The sequence below is a fragment of the Myxine glutinosa genome, chromosome 1 (genome assembly GCF_964187855.1).
Source record: "Myxine glutinosa chromosome 1, kmMyxGlut1.1, whole genome shotgun sequence".
NCBI classification, from domain to species: Eukaryota; Metazoa; Chordata; class Myxini; order Myxiniformes; family Myxinidae; genus Myxine; species Myxine glutinosa.
This window is the reverse complement of record NC_136261.1, coordinates 212,023,481-212,039,047: the sequence shown is the minus strand read 5'-3', so window position 1 is coordinate 212,039,047 and position 15,567 is coordinate 212,023,481. Positions and strand designations below refer to the sequence as shown.

The following is a 15,567-nucleotide window of genomic DNA, read 5'->3' as shown; positions in this document are numbered from 1 at the left end:
TCCTGGTGCATGTCTGGTTCAGTTTACTGAATGCGTATGTGCAGGTGTTCAATGTGGAGTCACCTTTTACAAGCTTCTGGAAAACGTTTTTTCCCCTGATTCCAATATCCTAGACGTACTGTCACATCCTGTGAATGCGTGAATAAATGGCATTTGACCACACACTTTACTGCCCAAATGCTTTTTCAGGATGTTTATGTGGTAAAGACGAATTTTGGACTTCGACTGGTTATCCGAGCGGAAATAAGGATCTTTGTCAGCCGGAGTTGCATGTTGTAGTAAGAGGACAAAGTGACGGGGCTGTGTCCTCCCAATCAGAGTTGTGGAACGGCAATTTGCAGCATGTATTGCTGTAGTTATGATATCCACATCAGCATCACCAGTTGCATTTATGACTTCACATCCACTCGCTGCTAGCTTTTCACTGATCAGGTGTATCAATGATTGTTTCTTCCCAGCCCTGACAAGAAACTTTTCTTTCTTTCCCATGAATTCGGAATTGGATGTGACTTTGATGACTGGGTGCGCATTATCACTTCTCGCTTAGGTGATTATTGTCCTTAATGGTTGGTGCTACATCGTAACCATCAAAGATAACAGTAGCTTTCCCATAATGCCGAACCGTGAAATCCCTGTATGATTGCACAATGGCCCCATAAGTGTCTCCACTTTTCCAAGGCACACGGTGGATTTGAGAGCCTCCATCTAGGATGTATTGATCAGTGATGGGAATTGTGCTCTTGTGGATTTGTGGAAATCAGAAGAATTCACATGATCTGCTATAGCACCAGCAAGCTGTGGATTGTCTGCTTTGCAAAAGATGTGTTTTGCTTCTAACAGAGCAGGAGGGAATGTACTTAGCTCATAGCTGAGAACATATTTCAGTGAAAGGTCTTCATTTTGTGACACAACGGGGGTCAATGGTCCTCTCACTCCCAACTTTGACAGCCGATTCATCCCCTCGAGTCTTTACTTTGCCCTCTTGTTTATATGAGTACAAGTATACCTGCTGGCCTACCATTTTTTCAATGATCTTATTCCCCCTGTTTTCTGACTTCTGTGTATTAACATCATCCTTAGCCACAACACCAGTGATGATGCTTCTTAGAAATGGATCTGGAGAGAATGGAGAGAGCAGGTCACCAGCTTAGAATGTATCCTTTCAAGATCAGACAAGTCCCTGTGGCCTCATTATGTTGTTCATTCGTAGTGCATGAGAGATTGGTTAGTTCTTGCATAACACTATTGTACTCGGAGGATATTGGGGATGACTTTGTCCAAATGGCACGTTGCTCCTCTGTCATTCCACTGCCCCTTGTGAGACCTCCCACCCTTTTGAGGGATCTCATGAGTGTTTGTTCATTGACCAAGTCCGATCCAAGGCCAGCCCAAATCTGATCGCTTTGATGAATGACATGGTGTCCTTATTCAAACCTCTCCAGAATTGATGTGTGTTTGTCGCCAAGTTGATTCATATTCTGTAGGAATAAGTATGCTGACCTCAGGTAATGTCCCATGGCAGCGAATATTGGTAGCATGTCATGCACAGCACAGAGATGCATACACCATGACCCATTGCGATCAGCTCTAATCAAATTGCACGCAACTCGCAGCACTTTCTGATAACATAGCCACAGTTGGCTTGTCTTTGAAACAGACGACAGATGGGACTTTTCAGCAGAGAGTGCTTGTTCAATCCCAGGACAGTTTCCGATTTTCCAACATCCTCATTGACAGCTTCACCTGACAACAATGATGCATATACTGTTCTTCAGTCTCATGAACCAACGATTTGAACTCTGGATCTCGATTCATTAGATCAGTGAGGACCAAATTGTTCAAGTATTTGTCCAAACATTACTTGCTGCATTGATACCAGTTGCACCTTTTTCACACATGACAACGATGTCTTTTTTTCCAATGTCCTTACGACAAAGCGGACAAACTTTCTGAACATCACTGCTGCTGATCACCTTGAAGATCTGAAAGAGCAACAAAAGGAATATTTATCAGATTGAAATAACAAGGATCATCTACTCATCAGATTACCTGAGCAGATTTACATATTTTAGACTAGATGAATAGTTGAAGGTGAGATATTATTGTAAACGGGCACGATTCGCAATGTATGGGATAATACCTGATTACTCAATCGTACGTTAACTGGTTTTACGGGATTACCTGACCCCCAAAACCTAGATATACACACCAAAATCATCACTCCAGGGTAAATAGTAAATGACATAACCATTTTAGGGAATTGCCGGCCATGTTGGACGCCATCTTGGAAATGACAACTTTCCGGGGGGCGGATTTCTATAGACTTTTTTTGTGCAAGAGTATGACCAACAAACCAAAAACAATAAAAAAATCTTTTGTTGCAATCTTTTTACATTCAGCCCATTTTTTCCATATGTTGACTCAGCTACCTGTGAGTTTTAAACTTGTCTTTTAAATGTCCTATTGTAAATTATGTGTCTAATCTGTGCTTACCGAGTTGGTATTGCAGGTTTAGCCCAAGGTGAGTTTTGAACCTACATGCTTTTGATGCTATTTTGAGGACGTGGGTTACAATTTAACAAACATGTTTTGGAGCCTCTATCATTCTGAAAATCCCTTTTGTAAATCATTGTTTTGTACGTTGCCAGGCAAAATCTTAAATTAGCACGTTTGTGGTATTTTCTTCCTTGGGCATTTGTTTGCTTATTGCTATCTGTTTTGTAGTTAAATAAACCATGTTTTGGAGTTATCCACCCTCTTAATTTCTTTGCTGTTATTGTCGTGGGAGCCAAAATACCCAATCCCAGTACTTGGAATCTTGTTTCTGACTGTGTAACTGAAAGTATGACAGCAACAAACTACCACACCTCCTCCTTTTCCTCTCTCCCCCACACTGCAAGCACCGCTTCACACATTCGTATCAACAGATTTCTCCAGGCTAATGTTGTTGCAATAAATTTTCCAAGGCCAGTGCAAACAACCAGCCCAAAAGGCACTATGGTCTTATCTTTTGGTTGTAGGAAGTGGATGGTTGAGTGATTAGGTGAAACACCATCTGGTTACTTCTCCCCACCTTCCTTATGTTTTTTTATTTGGCACCAAGTGGAGGGTGTGAGGGGAGGGGCTTAGCCTTCCTTTGGTTTTACAAACCGGTCATCATACAGCCAGTCAGGAACTGAGAGTTTATTTGCACGTTGTTTAAAATTTTTTTTTTTTAAATTATTCGCTTTCATTTGCTATTCTTGTAAATGAAGAACATTATCATTGTCAAAATGGAGAACATTGTCATGGGGACCGCAAGGCTAACCCCCGCTCTTGCAGGGAAAATGGCCTTAAAATGCCTGTTGTTGTTGTATTTGCTATTCTTGTGACCACAGGACATAACAAAAAATAATATTGTAAAATCTGTTTTTGTTCATTGAAATTTTGATAACACACTGACAATTAACATAATTATGTACTTTGATTTGCACATTTGAATTTTAACCACATTTTATGTTATGTGCAGTGCAAGTAACTACAGAATCTGGTTACTGGCTGACAACACTCCCCCACCTACACTACAGCTATTGAGTTGGCTGTGAATTGTGCTGAAAAGTAACTGATGTACCGTGCCTTCCTTATATATTAGGACAGTGAAGACAAATTTGTTATTATTGCTACGAGCAACGGGACCCGCCCTATGGGTGGGGTTTCAATTGGGAAGCCCAAATGAAAAGGCAAAATATCAGAAATTGGAGCCTTTTTTTATTTTAAACGATTCATATAAACCTCCGTTGAATCATATCACGCAAATCATCAAAATCTAAACAGTACATGGCGTCCATTTTGAAAAAAGATTGAATTCTGCGAAACGGAAGCGGCCGCTGCACGTCTTTCTCAGTCACACGTTTATGTGTGAAGAGTGCACGCCGAATCTGTAACACGGAAGCGGCCGCTACACGTGTTTCTCAGTCGCTTTGCATACGCTGCCGTGTTACTTCGGAGCCGCACGTTTATACAGGAAGAGTTCATCAGGAGTCGATCTACTCTCTCCTGGTTCGTAGAATTTCAACAAAAGCCACATCACTGTTCATATCAGTAAATATTATTCCATCGCGTTTGGAAAAACTGGAAAATTGGAAAATTGGAAAAATTGGAAAAACAATATAGCCTATTTTACTCCAGGGGGTCCTAGGATTACCCACCCAAAATATTGTTGCGATCGGTTCAGCCGTTTTTGCGGTACCTGCGAACGGACAGACAGACAGACGGACGGACATTTGGTGAATTATAGTAAGATACAGTCACGTGAAAAAGTAAGTACACCCCATGTGAAGTTTTGACTTTTTCAACATATTTCAACATACAGCTATTTGATCTTCATTTCAACAATATTGACAGATAAAGGTGATATAATATAACAAATATCATGAAACATTTACATTTTGTAGTCCATTGTATAATTTAAATAAACATAAATGCAAATTTCGCATGTGGAAAAAGTAAGTACACCCCTACATTTATCACTACTTCAAATACCTAAAATTAGAATCAGGTGCACCAGCTCAGGTGCAAATGATTATAACATTGTTAGAGAGGATCTTGGAGGAACCTGTCTTATTTAAACCTCAGACATTTAGTTTGGTTTGCTCTTTGTTGTTGAAATGTGCGGCGTCACCATGCCAAGATCAAAAGAGCTCTCTGAGGCCTTCAGAAAGAAGGTTATAGATGCCTAGGAGTTTGCGAAGGAATTTAAAATCAATCATTCGACTGTCCGGAAGATCATCTACAAGTGGAGAAGATTCCAAACAACTGCCAACTTGTTCAGGCCAGGCTGCACCAGCAAGTTCAGCCCGAGAGCAGACCGCAAGATGCTGAAAGAAGTCTCTAAGAACCCCGGAATGTCATCACAGGACCAACAGGTAGCTCTTGCTACTGTTGATGTCAAAGTGCACGAGTCTACCATTAGAAAGAGGCTGCACAAATTTGATCTACATGGGACGTGTGCAAGGAGGAAACCTTTGCTGTCCAGAAAGAACATCAGGGCAAGACCAACGTTTGCCAATAAACACCTAGGCAAAGACCAGCACTTCTGGAACAATGTGCTCTGGACAGATGAGTCAAAGGTAGAGCTATTTGGCCACAGTACCAGAAGACATGTTTGGCGAAAACCAAAGACACCATTTGACCACAAGAACCTGATACCAACTGTAAAGCACGGTTGTGGAAATATTATGGTTTGGGGCAGCTTTGCTGCATCAGGGCCTGGGCAGCTCAACATCATATAATCCACTATGAATTCTTCATTGTACCAGAGGGTGCTTGAGGATAATGTGAGGCCATCTGTCAGAAAGTTGAAGCTCAACCGAAGGTGGACCTTGCAACATGACAATGACCCTAAACATACCAGTAAATACACCAAGGAATGGCTGAAAAGAAAGAAATGGAGGGTTCTGGAATGGCCAAGTCAAAGCCCAGATCTAAATCCCATCGAGAAGTTGTGGGGGGATTTGAAACGAGCTGTGCATGCAAGAAACCCCTCAAACATCGTACAGCTGAAAGAATTCTGCATGGAGGAGTGGGCAAAAATTTCTCCCAGTCGATATCAGAGACTGGTAGACAGTTATAAGAAACACCTACTTGAGGTTGTTTCTGCCAAAGGGGGCAATACTACCTATTAGAGCCAAGGGTGTACTTACTTTTTCCACATGTGAAATTTGCATTTATGTTTGTTTAAATTATACAATGGACTACAAAATGTAAATGTTTCATGATATTTGTTATATTATATCACCTTTATCTATCAATATTATTGAAATGAAGATCAAATAGCTGTATGTTGAAATATGTTGAAAAAGTCAAAACTTTACATGGGGTGTGCTTACTTTTTCAATTTGACTGTAAATCGTTTAAAATAAAAAAGCCTTCCATTTCTGATATTTTGCCTTTTCATTTGGGCCTCCCAATTGAAGCCCCGCCCATAGGGCGGGTACCGTTGCTAGTAGTAAAAATAGAGATTACTTGAGGCAAGGGGCAGTCTTGGAGCATGCAATACAGGAGAATGATCTGAGGGTGGTAATAGATAAGGGGGAGCGGGGTGGTAATGGACATGGACAGAGGGGTGGCAATCGATAGGGGAGAGGGTGGCAATAGATAGAGGGTGAGGGGTGGTATTAGATAGGTGAGAGGGTGTTAATAGACAGGGAGTAGGGGTGGTATTGAAAATGTTGAAAATGTGGTATTGAAAATGCCAGTTATGCTGTGGCCTAGGGCCCCGCACCTAAGGCTTTGGGATGAAGCCTTCTCCAATCTCTACATAACTGAATTTGAACAAATAGATCATTGGATAGATAGACAATTAAATAGATAACTAGAGAGTTCATAAATACATTACCCCATGCTGTGTTCAAAATAGCACTGAAGAACACAAAATAATTCCAGAAGAAGGTGATTTGTATTGCATTGTACTGTTTAAGTATATATCGGTAATTCGATTGAGGTTTTAAAAGTTGTCGTGTAGCATGGTGAATGCCATAGATTACTTCCTGTATTATTATAGGCTGGTGTAGCTTTGGTATATTTACAATTATGGGAAAACTTAGAGATTTGAATATGACAGATCCAAGACATATTTGGCTTCTCAGAGTAGTAAGCACCAACATGGCAGCTGAAATAAGAAATCGCGGGTGGAATCAGGCGAACTGTCCAAACAATGGTTGGTTTTAATTTTTTTTTAAATGGAATTTACCTCCACACAAGGTTTAGAACCACTACATGTGTTGGGCTAAAGAAGGAAAGAAAAATGAAGAAAAGAAGAACAATCAAAGACGAAGTAGGTAGAAATTGATATCGTTCTTGAAATAAAATTAATCGTAAGATGTGGGGAAGCATGTGACCGGCAACCAGAGTGTGTAGGTGTGAAGTGGTGGCAAGGCGAGTCTCCCAACCAAAGACCCTGACTGAAAGTACCAGGTTGGAAAGAGCAGTAGAGCAATTACCCTGAAAGTATCTGTAAAACAAACTTACAGTAACAGCATACCTATGATGTGAAAGTGCTTGTGGAGACGAGCCGAGCTCTACTCCATTCAAATTGACTACACAATTCTGGAGCCTGGCTAATAAGGACAGATGATAGGCTGGTGCTCCGGCCCAAAATGTAGCAACAGTTTCCATAAGGGGGCGTTTAGTTGTCTTATGCAAGTAGAGGATAGCATTCAGAGGTAGATAAGATATTTCTGGGCTTATTAGAGACAACCAACTCGCCTAGAAGCACTCTTTGCAATACCTGATATATATGCTTCTCCCAGCTGAGAAGAGGGAAGATATCAAGACCAAGCAGGCACAGGTCTGATGCTTCCGGCAAGATCAAAGGACCAATGTGCACAGGAGGAAAATACCAGTCTCTAAAACGAGACATACAGCAATTTAGTCTTCTTGGCATTGAAAGTTACAGCCAATCGTGACCCTACTTCAACACATTCTCCAAATCATTGTTTAGTGAAGCACAAACCTCGCTGGAAGTGTTACTTGAATTATGGGATACACAGTGGAGTATGGAATCATCGGCATACCTGGCGCGCTTGGATGAAATGTTATCATACAAGTCATTAATAAATACCAGAAAAAGAGTAGGACCAAGAACAGAACCCTGCAGAACACCATAATTTACAGAGCTAATAGGCGATGATTGACCATCAAGGGGACCACCTTTACCTTTCGGTTAGAAAGGAAAGCGGATGTTATGAACATTTCACCCGACACACCATACGACTGAAGCTTGCACAGTTGTCCCTTATGCCACACATTTCAAAAGCCTCTGCAATTTCCAAAGATACTAAACGTGTCTCATCCCTAAAATATATGGTCCTGTTAATATGAATAGTATTTAGGATGTGTAAGTTTCCCTTCGACCTGGAATGGCGAAAGCCATACTGACAATCAGCAAGAATTTCATCGTCCTGAAGGTGAGTAAGAAGCTTATGGATTGATAAGGCATATAAAGATTTTACAAGTCACAGGAAGAAGACTAATGGGACGGTAATTAGTATTCAGAGAATTTTGTCCCTTAACAGCAAGGACAACAAACCACTGTCCATGAGGAGGGAAACACTGAATAGGCCAAGCACATGTTATATAGTTTGGCACGAATAGGTGCAAGTTCAGGGCAAAACCTTTGCAATACAACTACAAGAATCCCCTCAGGACCAGTGGCTTTTGAGGCATCCAAAGAATGTATAGTTCTGGCAACATTCTTAGGAGTGACAAGTGATAGATAAGGACAGAAATAACCTTATCTGTGCGAGATGGAAAAACAGGAAGGGAATGTCCATCATTGTTAAGTGAGGAATTAGAGGCAGATTGCCCTACAAAAAAATTGGCCCGATCCAAAGGGGAAGGGGGGGGGGGGGGGGGTTGGGGAAGGGGGATCAGAACCTCATGACCCTGAAAGAGAGGAGAAATAGAGGACTTTTATACTTGATAGGCTAAGCCTATGCAACTGTCTAGCCAGTGGAGCCTTAAAAAAAAAAAACTAACGTAGATCAGCTAGCTACGCTCTCCTCACCACCCGTCGCTGCAGAGGCACGAGATTGTTGTAATCAAAATAGGTCAAAGTGGTGCAAAGCTGTCTAATTGGTCTGAACGGTGTAATGCGTCTAAATGGTGTTGAGGTCTAAAGGGACAAAGGGGGTGTAAAGGGGTGTAAAGCATTGAAAGTCTTCAAGGTAAAAGTGGTCTTAAGGGTCTTGGGTGGTCTTCAGGATCTTGGGGTCTAATGGGTCTCCAGGGTCTTTTGGATTTTTTGTGTCTTTGGGGTCATTGGAGTCTTTTGGGTCTTTGGGATTTTTGGGTCTTTGAGGGTCTTCAGGGTATTTTGGGTCTTCAGGGTCTTTAAGGGTCTTCAGCATATTTTGTGTATTTTGGGTCTTCTGGATCTTCTGGGTCTTTTAAGGGTCTTTTGGGTATTTTGTGTCTTCATGGTCTTTTGGGTCTTTGTGGTCTTTTGGGTCTCCGTGGTCTTTAGGGTCTTTTAGATATTTTGGGTCTTCAGGGTCTTTTGGTTATTCTGGGTCTTCATGGTATTTTGGGTCTTTAAGGGTCTTTGGGATCTTCAGGGTCTTTTGGGTATTTTTAGTCTTTCAACTGTTGGACAGACACTCCTAGTTTTCGACAGTATAGTCCAGGGGTCAGGAACCTTTTTGACTGGGAGAGCCATAAAAGCCAAATATTTCTAAATATATTTCATTGAGAGCCATATAGTATTTTTAACGTATAATAAATTAAATATGTCTTACTTTTAATGCGACTTCTGGTGCTGCATGGTTTTGCTGATGGCCTTGTAGTCTGGTTCATACGTGGTGAGGTTGAGCTTCATGCAGGCGTTGAGGCTTCCATCAGATAAACGTGAGCGTAGGTTGGTCTTAATGTTCCTCATATGCGAGAATGACTGCTCACATGCATATGTAGAGCCAAACATGGTCAATACGGCAATACTCACACGCTGCTGCATTGTGTGGTATGTCACAGGAAGCTCGTTCCAAGTTTTAAGAATCAGCTGGCCTTCAGGTTGAAGATTTTTCATTTCTGTCCACTTGTGTTCCCTCGCCAGCTCTGCTCGCTGTCGCGCAAGACTTTCCAACTCTCCATTAAGTGACTTGAACTTACTCATCCACATGTCTGATGCCTTCTGGTCAGCAACTTCCAGCTCAAAGTCTCCGATAGAGACCCCGGGGATGCATGTCAGGTCGATTTTGTCCACTGCACACTCATGTGGATGAGTGATGAACTTGAAAAGACCAGTGCGCGCACGAAATTCTCCAAAACGTGCTTTGAATGACTGCAGGAGATTGGACGTAAAGCCAGCTAGCTGCTGGAGATCCAGATGTTGAGTGGAGTCACTTGCAAAGCATGCATCTCTAAATTGTTGCAGTCTTTCAAAGTGCAGAAGACGACCTGTTTCAATGTCCCTGAGAAAGACTTCCAGCTTGCTTTCAAATGCAAACACTGCTTGTTGAAGGGATGAGATTGTATTTCCAATACCTTGCATTTTCACATTGAGCTGGTTCAGATGGCCTGTTATGTCCACGAGATAGTGAAACTGCAGGAGCCAGTCAGTGTTGTCTAGCTCAGGATGCTTGACGCCTTTCATTTCAAGAAAAGTCCGGATTTCACTCAGGCAAGCTGCAAAACGGCTGAGCACCTTCCCCCTTGACAACCAACGCACGTTGCTGTGTAAAAGCAGACCGGGATAATGATTCCCAACTTCTTCTAACAGAGCTTTAAACTGGCGATCATTTAAAGCTCGGGCAACAATAAAGTTGACCACTCGAATGACCAGCGACATCACCTCACCAAGCTCCTGGCCACACGTCTGAGCGCAAAGCGCCTCCTGGTGCAGGATGCAATGAAAACTTAGGATGGCTCTCTTTTCATGTTCACGGAGAAGCGCTACAAATCCTTTGTTCTTCCCCAACATACAGGGTGCACCGTCAGTACAGACAGAAATAAGTTTATCCATCGGTAGTTTTTTTTCGTTAGCAAACTCCATGAAAGACGTGAATAAATCCTCTCCTCTTGTTGTCCCTTTCATTGGCAAAACAGCCAAGCTTTCCTCACGCAGTGTGTCACCTGCAGCATACCTGGCAATTATACTGCACTGAGATAGATGGCTAACGTCTGTTGACTCATCTAACGCGAGAGAAAAGTATGTCCCGGCGTTTATGTCCTTAATTTGTGTTTCCTCGACTTGATTTGCCATCATGATGCTACGATCGTGCACAATTCTTGCTGACAGGGGCATGTCTTTTATTCGTTTGATTATCTTGTCTTTATTTGGGAAGTCATCAAACAGTTCATTGGCCACATCAAGCATGAATGTTTTGGCATACTCGCCATCTGTGAATGGCTTTCCATTCCTTACTATTGCCAAAGCACCCGCAAAGCTAGCGGAATTCCCGTCACCTTGCTTGGTCCACACACGTAGTTGCTGCTGACTCGTCTGCACTCTCCGCTGTAGCTCCTCGCATGCCCTTTTCCTGCTGTCCCCCGCTGGATATTTCGATGCAAATGAAGCATGGTGCGTATCGAAGTGCCGCTTTATATTTGACCGTTTCATCGATGCAATTTTATCATTGCATATTAGACATACCGCAGATCCTGCTCTCTCACCAAATGCAAATTCCTCTGTCCACGCAGCCTGGAATGCACGGTAATCATCGTCTTTTTTCTTTTCGTCATCTTTTCCGTTACAAGGGTTGAAGCGGATAAACTAGTTGGCTATCTGATAAAATTGATTTCTTCACCTTTACAATGACGCGGACATGCTCGCGAGCCATTGGTTCCCGACCCGACCCACGGGTGACCCGTGACCCGTGAAATTTATCTTCAAAACTAATTTCTGTTTACTTTAAAATGACACAGTATTATTAAGAAATATCACAAGTATTTTAAAATCAGTTCCAAACTGATTTTTTTTTTTTTTTTTTTTTTCAACTCAAAATTGTCTGGGAGCCATATGCCGTCACCGGAAGAGCCATATATGGCTCGCGAGCCATAGGTTCCCGACCGCTGGTATAGTCGATGATCTAAGAATATTTACGATACAATGTGTGTACAATGACGAGCTCTACGCATTGCATATGAAGCATACGTTTGGTTCCAGATAGGTCCCCACTACAATACAGTTGGCAAATGGTTGATGAAAAATGTGTGCCAATACAGTATAGATCTGCTGCACTTCCTCAAGAGGTCAACATTATACGTACAAAGTACTAATCAGTACTTTCAGGAAACCATGATGACTGATACAAGCGAATCTGGAAGTGATGACTCAGACAGCGAGAGTGAGCACAATTAAGACATTCCACATTGAACTACTTAAAACATTGACGTTATAGTTTGTGTTTTGATTTTGTTTTATTTTAAACAAAATGTTGGTAACATTGCTGGTTGGTTGTTTTTTGTTAAAACAAAGACTGAAAACGATTTTTGTCAAATATGGCCATTCTAAAGTACTTTTGATTGAATATAAATTACATTTAGACAACAACAACAGCATGACCTCAACTGCTGATTGTAATTTTATTGATGAAATTGTACCCAACTGGTCTAAATTAGTGAAAATAGACTCCAATATTTATTTTTCTATCTTCACTGTTTCAAAAGTTACAGCATTCTTCATATATGACCAAATTTCATGGTGGCCATCAGATTTTTTCCAAACTTTTGAGGGTCACCCCAGCTCATTTTGATCAGCAGGTTTCGGTGATCTAGAAAACACTTTAAAACTTAGTTCCCTGAATATTTGTCACAAAACCTTCATTATGGACTCGTGATGCATAATGATATCATGAAGCATATGGATTGTTTATTAGATCGCCATTAATAATATGTGATATATAGTGTTCAAATATTTATATCCAAAATATAACAGGTAGACCAACAAGATGACTACCTTGTATAGGTACTTTCTTTATCATGAATACTCTGAAAGCGGGACACAAGCCAATAATTGTTTTATCACAGGTCACGGCTGCTAGAAAGTCTGGTAATGTATAAGAGCTATCCTCTGTTTATATTTTTTTTATCTGATGGAGTACTAACCAACAAATAATCCATAGTTGTTCAAAGGCTGGATTAAGGTTAGGATAGTTATCCGCCGGATAAGGGCTGGAATTACCATACATGACACACTGGATCAACACGTTTGCAGAATTTCCTTTCAACGTTTGCCCTACAGATGGACGTCTGTCATTTCGAATTGGACAACCCTACATACGTGTCACTAACCACTGATAAGGCGTTATCCAGACCAGAGGAGGTAGGCTAAAGTTAAACGGACAAAAATCCCAAATTTATGTAACCGGGTGGTGGAAAAAAACAAAAAACAATGATAATCCGCACTGGAAGGTAGTGTAATCCCACAAGAGTCAATGGACCACAGGGATTGGGAGCGGAAGTCACGTAAGCTGCGAGGAATTGTGGGGCAGCACGTTTGAGTGAAGAGTGTTGGCAATGATTTTGTGAATGCTTGTACACGAGGGCGCGTGTGAGGCCAGACTAACGGTAAATATAAAGCAAAATTATTCCAGTGAGTAACCCCGAGTAATTTGTGTGTCCGAGTGTACCGGGCAACATTTATACCGCAGATAAAGTTATCCAGGCTTTGAGCAACAGAACCTATCCTGTGGATAAATATTATCCGCAGGTTAGGTGATTTATCCACAGGATAGTGCTGATGTGGGCTTCAATCAACCGGGCCCTGATTTCCATCTTCCCTTGACATTACCTATTGTTCTTCATCTGCAGCAAGTGGCTGTGGGTGACTTGGTTGTCATAGGGGCATGACTCCCTGGAGGTTCGGGTACAAATTTGGAATTTGGTCAGGGTGCAGGTGATAGCTCACCTATTGTTCGCAAAGGACATCGTGGGATCTTTAACGTCCACCAACTAATGCTGGCAGATGGGACGCCCAATTTCCCTGTAATATGTCATTTCTTCTTAATTCCACAGAGTGCATTCACGTCTGCTTGACATTGCTTTGCTGCCCACTGACTTCTTGGGGGTCGTGAATGTACAACTGAAGCACTGTGCACAGAAGATCCTCGCAGATTCTGAAGATGAACATCTTTATCTTGCGCTCTCCTTAATCCGAGCCACCATGATTGTCAGCAGGTATGTGCACAGTGGCGCAAACACTCAGAGTAGAATACACTCTGTTTTGTTGATCTTTTCACAGAAAAGATCAGTTTTACATACTAGTACACCCACTCCTTATGGGAGTGACAGGAAGGGTCATGTTATTATCCTCTCTGGGGTATATAGATTACAGTAGATCTAAGCTCTGGTCCATTAATCTGTGGTGGACACGATAAGCATATAATGCCTCGAGGATGTCGGGATTCCTCCAGATTTCTTTCAGTTAGTGTTAAACAGCAGTAGTGACTGTTTTAAGTGTTAATTATGTGTTTGTGGTTTATAATAGTTTTTACTTCTGGTATAGGCTTGCCCCATGAAACAATACGATAAGGTATTTACGTTCACATGGTGTTTGTCCACGGAAAATAAAAACCCTTGGGGAGACGGGATGTTATCTTGTGGTAATGTTTGTAATAACATTAATATTATGCTATTATCATAGGTGTTCTTATTTATTTTGCTATTAGAAGCGGTTTTGGAAAAATGCCATGATTAACTATCTTAACACAGATATACACCTTAAGCTGGATTTCACATAAGGTGGAAAATCCCCTTGGGAAGGGGCCAAATTAAGTTGCTCCAACCTCCATCGTGTGACCCTTAGTCCTCCTGTCAAGTTTGGTTGAGATTGGATCAGTAACGACCGAATGTATCACAGTCAAACAGAGACAGACAGATGCAGACAGACAGACACCGAATTGCATATTTTAGTTTGCCGATATAGCGCTGTGTAATGTTGATATTTTGTTTTGTTTTTTACAAATCTTAACATGTGCAAATATGATTTTTTAAAAATTGTTGTTATGCATATGTTTCGTTTCTTTAAAAAAAAAATCTTTCAACATTGCCCGTATTCCTCAGGAACCCCGACAGTGTGGAGGAGGTCGGATCGTGTTCTATTGTCGACAATGTCTTCACACTGGCAACATTTTGCATCCAGCAGGTATGTTTTTATTGGTGGGTAGAACACTTAGCTAATGTATTAGAGAACGATATCAACTTTATTTAACCAGTAATGACATTCACAAAACAACAAAATATTGTGGATGTTGCCTTTTTAAAATACTTTTTTATTTTTTTAAATTTTTTTGTTTACAGAGGCTCGTGTAAGAGCTAACACATTAAACATGAAAACATGCACAGACACGCAAAACACAAAATGAAGGGAGCGGGAGACAAGAGGGGGGGGGGGGGGGGGAGAGAGGGGAAACACACAAGCACATCAACAGAAGAGAACAAGGACATCAAGAGATCTGTGGAAGGGAGAGGGCTGGGGAGGAGGGAGGGGTACACAGTATAAAAAGCAAATGAACACGACTAGGAATTTCAGGAAAGAAGTTGGAGATTGAAAGAGGCGGATTTGGGGTGTTTTAACGGGGATAGAAAAGATCAAGGTTTTGGATGGGGGAAGATAAGAGATGGTGGTGAACAGCTGTTTTAAACACCTGGAGGGAGGAGTGGGATTGAAGAGAGTGAGGGAGTTTGTTCTAGAGGTGGGAGAAAAGAGGAATGAAAGAGTGAAGGTGAGCAGAGAGTCTTGATTTTGGCCGTTTCACCAGAAGAGGGTTGCTGGTAGATCTTGTGCATCCTGCAGGAATATTTGGGGTGCAGAGCACAGACATATCAGGGGGAGCTAGGCCGGAGAGGAATCGGTGGAAGACAGAAAGACCAGCAAACCTGCCTGCGGTGAGCGAGTGATAGGCCCTCAGAATCTGCTTCATCACGGGAGATTCCAATGATTCTGAAAGCTTTGGTTTCAACCGTGTGAAGCCGAGCTAGGTGTGAGGCAGGCGCATCAGCCCAGAGGGTAGCGCAGTACTCCATCAAGCTGCGGATGACAGCTTTGTATGTGGTGAGCAGCTCAGTAGTGCTAAGAAAGGACTTTGCACG

At 41.8% G+C, this 15,567-nt stretch overlaps 1 protein-coding gene across 2 annotated transcripts in view; it reads left to right on the top strand.

The window, feature by feature from the left end:
- The window catches only part of LOC137433718 (neurobeachin-like protein 1), a 330,189-nt gene that overhangs the window by 37,147 nt on the left and 277,475 nt on the right, over positions 1 to 15,567 (top strand). For both annotated transcript variants that reach the window (XM_078783219.1, XM_078783217.1), the window contains exons 3-4: positions 13,492 to 13,653; positions 14,539 to 14,620. In XM_078783219.1, the coding sequence (XP_078639345.1) occupies positions 13,492 to 13,653; positions 14,539 to 14,620 (244 nt within the window). The remainder of the gene's footprint in view (positions 1 to 13,491; positions 13,654 to 14,538; positions 14,621 to 15,567) is intronic.